The sequence below is a fragment of the Salmo trutta genome, chromosome 21 (genome assembly GCF_901001165.1).
Source record: "Salmo trutta chromosome 21, fSalTru1.1, whole genome shotgun sequence".
In the NCBI taxonomy this organism is placed as follows: Eukaryota; Metazoa; Chordata; class Actinopteri; order Salmoniformes; family Salmonidae; genus Salmo; species Salmo trutta.
Genome location: NC_042977.1, coordinates 26161780 through 26171700, shown reverse-complemented (window position 1 = coordinate 26171700; position 9921 = coordinate 26161780). Strand labels below are relative to the sequence as shown.

The 9921-nt window shown below is 36.9% G+C and overlaps 1 protein-coding gene across 1 annotated transcript; it reads right to left on the bottom strand.

Annotated features, from left to right (window-relative positions):
- Positions 1–380: 380 nt before the first annotated feature.
- On the bottom strand, positions 381–9921 carry LOC115157047 (homeobox protein engrailed-2b-like). The gene is made up of 2 exons (XM_029704932.1): positions 8523–9921; positions 381–6563 (listed from the first exon to the last, which is right to left on the bottom strand). Exons 1-2 carry the CDS (start codon positions 8986–8988, stop codon positions 6223–6225), a joined length of 807 nt encoding a protein of 268 aa, XP_029560792.1. The 5' UTR covers positions 8989–9921; the 3' UTR covers positions 381–6222.

Below are 9921 nucleotides of genomic sequence, written 5' to 3'. Positions count from 1 at the left end.
CACTTTTGTGCTTTCACTTTTATCAGCTGATCAGTTTTAGAATTGTTTGTAATGTCACAGAATTCCAAATCTGTTGATTGTACAGGCCATTTCTTGCCCAGAACTCAACTGTTGGAGATAGTGGCTTTCCACATGCCAGGTTTGATTTTGAAATGGGCAGTCCCCTTACGTTCCATCATCTGCTGTCTCTAACAATTGAATTCCAGTCGTGGCATCATTTTAAACATTAGTATGTGCTCTGACATATGGGGAAGTATGTAAAATATTATGACAATTGATCCAACAATTGTTCTAAAATAGCCCTTTTCGATGATAAGCAGAATTTTCAGTGTTACAACAAAAAAAAATGCAAAGTGGGGAAAAAGAGAGGAGAGCCTTGGTAGATATACATGGCCTGATATGCTTATCTCCCTATAAAATAGCCTGATATGCTTATCTCCCTATAAAAACGTTTGTAAATTCCTAAATCAGGTAAATGATCAACAAAATTGTGATAACACATCTCAGAGCACACAGGTTGTAAATTCACCATCTACAGATTGAACACACTGCTATATGCCAGGGAAATGCAAAACCTCATGGACAATGTTGTTCCTTTTTCATATAATGACCCTCACAGCTTCATCCAATAATGACAAATAGTCACGTGTATTTTGGGGCTTTATGGTCTAAATATTATTTAGTATTTTTGGAAAGTTTTACCCAACATGTATCTACACTTATTTGTGGAAAGATTTAGGTCAGTTTTGGAGAAAAAAAATGTAAACCTCCTTTGCTAAGGAACGAAGAACAAATGCATGGGTCAAGCTTTGTATGGGTCAAACTTCCACTGACTACATGTGACTGAAAATAAACCCTATGAAGCAGGCAAGTTGAATATTAACAGGATATATAATTTCGATTATCATCAGGAATTACAGCATTTTCCCCCAACTGCACATCCAGTTCTTTCAAAAAAAAGTTTTCAACTTGTTGCATATTCCTAGAAGTTGTGTGTTGGGAGTTTATTCTGGCTTAAGAAAGTGTCAGCTTTGCTTTGTGTGCATAGCTGTCTCTGGATGTCTAGGGCTTGAGCTTAACTTCATGACAGATCAAGGGTTACCAAGGTGCTGTTGGCAAGGGGCTCAAAGTGGCGGGGCAAACTGGACCACTAAATGCTCATTTCCTACGCATGTTAGTGCCTTTGCAGTATGCTGAGTGGACTCCTGGAGGGGGTTTCTCAGATGAAATGCAAACTTCACACAGGTAATGAGGACTATATGATAAACCATTTGTACAATTTCTTAAATGCAATTTCAATGGTCCAGGAATACCATCTCATTCAGAAATGTTGGAAAGTGAATATTTCCCTTACTCTCTATAAAGTTTAGTCACTGATCTGCAGCATTAACTTGTATTCTAACAAGATTAAAATATATTTGTCCTGGAGATTAGCATACTTAAGTCCTCCTTTGCCTTTTTGGTAGTGGCAGCGTGCTTTGATCTGTGTTGCGTGGCAAGAGCCTAGCTTGGGCCCGGCCATCCGAGTGCCAAGTGTGAAATTGGCCTGATGTCATCCCTATTCTTCACCTTATACATCTTTCACCAGCTTAATTATATTTCCGCCACAAAGCCCTAGCGCTTCATTCCATATTCAAGTTTGACTAGGAAGCATTTAAGAACTATGGATAAATAACTCAGTGGGGGGAAGGGACAGGATGGGTCTTTTGTTTGAGAGACACACAAGAGACATCAATACTTTTCTGATATGTATTTTCTTTTTGAGTCAGACTGCCCTTTGCCTCTACCAATTGGAGAGGTTAAATTTTATGACACGGGATATGTGAACTTATGATAACTAAGATGTAGGGCAGGCTATTTATTCCTTCATTGTCTGTGGGCATTTGCATGTGGACCTTCTTAAAGTCTCGTGACTAAAGTGGTGGCTGGAATGTTGTGGATGAAATCATGTTCATTTTCATGTCCAGAGGCAGGGAATGAAATTGTGGCACAACTTTCTATCCAAACTTTAACTTTCATCAACATGAAGAGTTATGCAGGAACTTTTTGTGTATTTGATGCTCAAAAGATATCATGCATCACTGTTATGGAGAGTTGGAGGAGAGAACGTACAAGCTTTTTGACGATGGAATTTTTGTAGAAATGTACATCATGTAATGAGATTCCTTTTTAGGGACATTTTGAATTCTGAGGTGTAGAAGAAGTGATGCGTTAAAGGAAATGAGCCACCTGCAGCTGTGACCGAGGGCTTTGACCTTCATCAGGGGATCCCGACTAACCGAGTTGCTCAGCTCAGCGTCTAAGGCACCAGCTTTTCTAACCCAGAGAGCTCATCAAGTCAGTGACCGTTGGGCGTTACTTCCACATACACAAGCTGGGCAAGAATAGAAATGCAGATGAGATTCTGGGGCATTGAGGAGCAGGTCAATGCTGAGAATGGTCCGCACAGATAGCTCTCCCTTTTGTGTTTGGATCCTTTTTCTGGTTTTTGGGGCCTTTCTATACATGTTTGAGAGCATCAGGTAATACTGAGACTGCAGAACGTTGTGACCTGTATTGGTGACTGAAGTTTGATGTGTTTGGTTATGCATGGCAGTTTTGAAATCCACATGAGTATACTGTATTATGATCATATTCAAAAGGTGTCATTATTTTTCTGGATTTGATCAATCTTACTTGGTTGATGCATGTGAGGGGAAATTGATTTTGTTGATGAGAGACTGTTACAGTCAGAAACTGGTGATGGGATAGCTTTCAGCATTCTGGATTACTAACTCCTCTGTAACCAAACAACACGAGTGTCAAAAGGCTCATTTATGAGGATATGTATTCTATTGAACCTCCTAGTTTTAATTTTTCCATAAGCTTTTAATTCCCTGTTTGTTATTCTGCTGTGGATATGTTTGACAGAGCAAATTACTTGAAGGTGAATGTTATAGCAACTGAGTGGAATACTGAGTGAAATTGCTGTCGTGGGATTCTTAGAACACTTTTGAGATCACTGCAGAGTTATTGCACACCTAAGCACTTTTCGGAAGACAAAAATGAGTATGTTACCTTTTTGAGATGCTGGGTTTTCTCTTTAAACTCTATTTCTCTTTAAACTCTACACTAAGTATAGGTGGCCTGCATTCAGCATTGTGCACCAATGACTTTAGAGATGTAAACCTGTATTTTGACTTTGGTATGAGTTGTGGCGGTCACCCGACCACTACTCAATTGTAAAACTAAAATGAGGTATACTCTGCTGAAAATAACTTAGACATCATGGTGCACCTTGGTTCAAGTTATGTGTAACTTTTCTTTGTGGGCAACATTTCTTTTTATTATTTTGCATTTAGTAAATACATTGTAGACTATGTTTTCCTGGCGAAACCAACAGTCGTCCTTTCCATTGTCGTTTAAAAAAAAATGCCATTCCTGGTGCAGGGACAAGATGCTTTCTCTGCATACCAAGTTTGATTGAATTCTGTTCATACTTAATCTTGAAGAGTGCAACTTTTTAAAGTGATTTGAACTCTGTAGTAATTTAACTAATACTTTACAGTCCTGTTACTTTACTGTAGGGTTACTTTCATTTACTGTTTCACTTGTGTTTTCCCTGGTATTTACAAGGAAATTATACAGTAACTATGGATACTTCTGTTGCCACTTCCAAGAAATCAACACAACTATAACTACCTGGTATTTTGTGCAAATGCTGCTTGTTTGAATAAAACCCAAAGAAACCAGAATTGCAGTAGGCCTATTAGGTCATTACCAGCATGCAATTTATGTAAACACCACTTACATTGCAGACTGTAAACAAGTCTAATACATTATTTCCATGCATGAAATAATGTATTCTTTATAGGTTTATTTAGCTGATGACCACCTGCAAATAGCAAATCACACAATGCAGTCTACTCTGTATGAGAGAACACATCCACCAATATGTGTATTGAGAGCTAGCCCATCCAGAAAGAGGCATGGGGCAGGCCTTGTATCAAGGAAATGATCATGCATCATACATAAACCCACCAATTGCCTATCAGAGGACAATATTTTTAAGTGGCATTATTTGTTCTGTACTTCGATTAAATTCTCCTTGCTGTCTCATTTACCTTCAAGACAGGTCAGTAATTGTTATGCAAATTGATATTCAGTTATTTCAACATAAATGCCGCTTGTCCATATCACATTTATGCCTCAGCAATGATTCCCAGAGTGGCAGTTTGTGAATTAATAGTAGGCTATTGGTCAGCCTGTACTTTTAGAGCCCTCTGATTATTGACATGTTGTTTATATCACTATAAAAAAAAAATAAAGGATTTAAACTTGTCTTAGTATTCTTGTGGTTTATTTACTTATTGGTTAATTACACAGTATGATACAAATTATTTACATTTGTCTCATATCAAAGAATACTGACAGAAAAATACAACCAAAACCTTCTTTATACATATGCTTAAAACTTCTGTTGTGAATTGACGTTGTATACCATCTCTAATGGCAATAGCCCATTCTTGATATAAACATTTAATGTGTTATTTCTTTGTAGCACAGTTCTCATAGAAAAGTTCATTTACAGAATTTTTAAGGCAAAGTGTGTTTTAAATTTGGATTTTAATTTACACACACTTAAGATTGACAATAAAAGATCATTCACATCATAAGACCACAATTTGGTAGATACAGCAACTTTTGTCTCGTGATATACAGGTGACAGATTGCAGATTTCATGCAAAGGCCTCTAAATGTTTCATTCACAAAAAGAAGTTATTGCAAGATAAATAAATTATGTAAACATTCCAGAGCTTCTTTTAGAGAAACAATATGGCCGCTGAGTATTGTTTATAAATATGAATATTATGTTATTTGCAAATAACAATAAATTGTATTTCAAACTAAGGAATGCATGGACAATTTGAGATATATTATTTGTACAGTAGACCTATATATGATGCACATTGACGTTACTTCAGCGGTGAAGTGTTTCATAAGAGTATAATGATTGAAGTGAAGATGTTCCATACAGGCCTATGGTACAAAGTTAAAGGTCCTTGCTTGGCACTGAAATCCTGATTTGAACCGGGGTTAAATTGGATTTCGTTGTTGGTGGAAGTGACCCAAAACGGATGCATTTCCATGATAATTCCAAATGGATATCTGTTCAATTCCCATTGTTGTCATCCACCCCCACCACTCCTCCCTATTTAACCATTGGATATGAGCTACGCGCGCATAACTTGAACTTTGGGGCGAATCATAGCATTGTTAACCAATGGTAGACTTGCAAGAAAGTTCGTTTTACGCGCTTGCATACCAGACAAATATTTCGGTTTATAAAATACTGTTTTGTTTTTCTTACTATATGCTATAGGTATTTCAAGATAGGTCCTTTCGTGAAAGTGAAGTTAGGCTACATTCATTTTATGACTCAACTCATTTCTATAGTTTGGGTCAAGTTTAAAGTAATTTATAGGCCTATTGAATATATTATGTATTTATTTTTCATCAAATCTCAGTTTCATATCAATACATGTACCCAAAGCTGAATTATTTTACTGAATTTATTCATTTTTAATGCTCACGAGATAGCTATAGTTAATGCAGCACTTGAATATAAAAATGCATTGTTATCAGATAATACGCATCATTTAATGCGTATGGTTCCCTCCATATCAACTCAGACAGGCTGTATTTTTACACAAAACAAAGGAACCTCAGAAAGCATATTTTCAACATGAACATCAAAGTACAAGGAAACAGTGTGATAAAAAAACGTAAAAACATAGATAAACACTATTTAGGCTATTTAAATTCACAGTTTCCAAAATGCAGCAGAACAAATCTTTGGACATCAGCATGTTTCCATTATTTCGGTCAAATGTGATAAAAACAAAACTAGCTAAAAACAAAAGAAAAACAAAACAAACTTTGATGCTGAAGCAATTCTAAAGTTCCAGGGAGAACATGGCAAAAGTTTTATAACACAAAATGGTTTAAATCAAATCAAAGTGTATTGGTCGCATACACAGATTTGCAGATGCTATCGCATGTGCAGCGAAATGCTGGTGTTTCTAGCTCCAACAGTGCAGTAATAATACCTAGCAAAGTAACAGATAAAAAAAAATATACCTACAGAATATTGCAAAATCCTGTGTCATTCATGTTTTAAATATTTGCTGGTGTTTTTGTACACTGGCCCTTTAAAGTTATTTATTGCTTTGTATATTTTCTTCAATCGCTGTCTGATTTTTCATCCTTAGATGATGTGGCATGATTGTATAGTCCCTGTGCCATCAGGTGCAAGGCTAAAGAGTTTTTATTCCCGGTAGCCTTCTTTATTTTGGCCCTCTTGTTTTGAAACCAGATTTTAATTTGAGATTCGTTGAGGCCGAGTTCTTGTGCCAGACTCTGTCTTCTCTGTTCGGTCAGGTACCGACTAGTCTGAAACTCCGTTTTTAGTCTCTGGAGCTGTTCTGCTGTGAAGGCCGTTCTTGGACGCTTGTCATCCTTGCTTGGGGTCGTCGTCGTTGTCGTGGTAGTGGTCGACTTCTTTGGTTTACGAGATCTTGGCCCTGTAGATTAGAATACATTCAATGATCAGACTTTGAAACAGACAAAAATGATGCTTTCAACGTCCTCAATAACATGATCACTAATGCCTGACTAATTAATATGATGATCATGTCGATCAAAACAGATTCGTAGTACTCTTACATGCTAGAATAGACCTAGTAGGATAGCAGTAGTAACCAAGTATTAGTAGCAGAATAAGCAGTGGTATTAATATTAGCCAAATTGCCAGTATAGGCACAATAAGCTGTAGACCTAAAATTGTATTAGAATGTAGAGTATTGTAAAAGGGTGCAGGGTTTTGTGTGCATATGAGAGGATGATGGGTGGGTGTTGATGGGGGTGGGGTTAGAGGGAGGGGGTATAGGCGCCCCTTTCTCGCTGTTACCATAGGAACTAAATTTATAAGCTTCATAAATATGTAATGAATATCGGGAACATTTCATAAAACTGTTTTTGAGTTGGCTGGTTCTACACCAAGTAAGAGATCGATTCGCAGCTACACGTTTATTGGATTCACAATAGCATCTGAATGTTATTATGATCAATAGGCCTATCTTCCATCGAAGTATATTTTTTCCGTTCTCCTGGAATGAAGTTTCTTATACCGTTTATTTCGTTACATGCAGACCTATGCTTTGAGACCAACATAAAACACAGTGGTAACTTTTTTGTTTAGTAATGGAACTTTCTTTTGTTACTATTTTCGAGTTGTTCAGAGAAGTTAATGTATTCATTCCATTATGCATAATATAGGGCAGTTGGAGTTATTAGGGCCTATATGTTATACGACGATGGCATATTATCGATATTAACTTCATGTTAGTGCTTCTAAATAGCTGAATGAATATTCCAATATAGTTTAACAATGTGCTAATTTTAAACGATGTTAGCTAGAAATTAAATAGCCTAGAAATTAAAACGGACAGTATCTATAATTGTTACTTTGATACACTTTGAAGTGTATTTACTTCGACATTATATGAAAAAGCTCAAAATATAAAAAACATTAGGCTATAGGCCATAATGGAAGATCTGACAATCACATCCTGCAGCAGTAGATACACACTTATGCTAGGCCTAATATCATAATATGATAATAGTTTAAGAATAAGACAAACTACATGCTAAATATAGCAGAGGAGGGAAGTAAAAAGTGATTATAAAACGACGTTTTTATTCTTAATATCTGTCCAGTTTTTCTCTCGAAACTTTGCCCTCTAAAAGTCTGATTGCACGCATCTCAGTCATTTCGCATATAGATGGAATACTTTTTGCCTTGCTCCATTGTCCAAAAAATATGCTAATTAAATATTAACAAAGACGAGTGAGGAACAATGGCGTTAAACTACGTTTCAATACTGATTTAAAAGTTGCTTTACAAGTTAACTACTTCAATATTTTGAATACTTCGATACTTTCAATCCTTTTTTTTCCTCCAAAAAGTCTTGACTTTTCTCTCTTTTTCATCCTTTTCATTGTTTTCTTTTTTAGGGCTACTCAAACGGAATTGTCAGCTTGATAATAATTGCATGACTTGACAAATATTTTTAAGGAGGTACTTATAATAACAGTAACAATACGATAACATTGCCTATAGTAGGCCTATGCCTAATATTTGGTTTGTAACCGCCATTATCATCCAATCAGAATTCTAGGTCAATCGAAATCTTCCTTGTCGTTATGGATAAAACATTTTTATAATAATAACATTAATTGGCAACCAAAAAATAATTAGAATATTATTTTATTCATTTCCTAAAAGTTTCGGACAAATAGTTGAAAATAGGCTACACAAAGGGATAGTTTTTATGTTTGTATAATGCGGCTGCAGGAGATGGTTTCAGGTTTATATTTTGACTTTAGTTCACTGAGTCAGTTTATATTGCACAAGTGATCCAATGGTTCATGGTATTCCTATTCTTACTTTATACTAAGGCAAGGAAAATACTATACTTTACCTGAGGATGGTCGGTCTGAATATCTTGTACAATACACCCAGGCTGGCCAGAGCATAGGTTTCGACGAAGGTGCAGAATTGGCTTGAGAACTATCCGAGTCGGAGCTTAGGCACTGATCTCCAATTTCTCCTCGGGGCTTGAGAGGCGCATCTCCAACAATATCTTTTTTGGGCTCACCGACTGAACGAGAATTCGATGTTCCTTCCCCTGCCACCGTCCCACCTAACTGCCCAGATTTTGGGGGAAGGCGAGGACTATTCTCTCGTCCATTGAGGTGATTCTCATCATAATTAAAAGTCCCGTCTTTCCGCCGTCCAAAGTCTGGTCTCAAAATATTATCAATGTAAAAGTTCGTGATTCGGTGCGGTTGCTGGTTCCCAGGTGCTTGAAGAAGAGGAAGAATAGCTCTGTTGAATTCTTCGCCCGAATCTTGACGCTCTCCATTGCGATTATCATCTTCTTCCATGGTGAAATACTCAATGTCCAATTCTGGTAGCCTACCTTTCTCGCTCTCCCACACAAAATTATGAATTCCAATGTATGAATGTTTTAGCTTTCCTTGTCCACTGCGTTTTTGAAATACAATGTAATTGGAAATAAAAACGAAATCCGTTTTTTTCAGTATCTAGTTTTGGTAGTAATAAAACCACGCCTCTTGCCTTTTTCACAAAGAAAAAACATACTTCAAATGTATTTTTCCGGCTTGCTGTGATTGATCTATTTGTTGAGAAAGTAGACTACAATTTAAATTACTGAATAGTAGTAGTCCCCTTTCAGAACCAATCCAATATTGATGCTTCAACTACTAAACTACGAGTAGATAAAGAGGCGCTAACTGCTCCTGAAATACTTTCACTATGGATTTTCGTTCTTATTTTTAATAGGCTACGAGTCCCCCCAGTGACGTTGCAGTCCGGTATCTAAGACACGTGCCTTGGACCAATAGAGTTCGTGAAATGTTACCACGTGACCAATGACTCCAAAATACTAGAAGACCGATGACAGCACCCCTACACCTCACCCAATCCTCAAAGCTGTAGTATTCAAAAAACATAAACAAGTAGGACACCATTTCTGATTCAGTCAGCCTTCCCAGTTAGTTTTTTTTATAATAAAAAACAAACTGTTTTCTGCTGAGAGTTTTTTTAAAACGTTTTTTTGTTATAGACATATCTCCACATGTCGTTGGTTTTTCGGTTCAAAGCGCACACAAGACTTACCCATGGAAATAGGGTATCCTCGAATGGGGGAGGGGTGTGACTCAATCTTCCCCCCAAAATTCTGGAAGATTGAGGAATATTACCAAACAGGGATGAGCCAGCACTCCGCAAAATGCTTTAGCAGTCCCCAACATTACTGAATAAGTTTCCAACGGTGTTTCCCAGAGTAGCGCATAGTT

Excerpts from the sequence above, each read along its gene's own strand:
- LOC115157047 (XM_029704932.1), bottom strand. The coding sequence starts at position 8,988 with ATGGAAGAAGATGATAATCGCAATGGAGAGCGTCAAGATTCGGGCGAA. Across the intron at positions 6,564-8,522 it reads TTCAGACCGACCATCCTCAG|GGCCAAGATCTCGTAAACCA; the intron begins GTAAAGTATAGT and ends TCTAATCTACAG.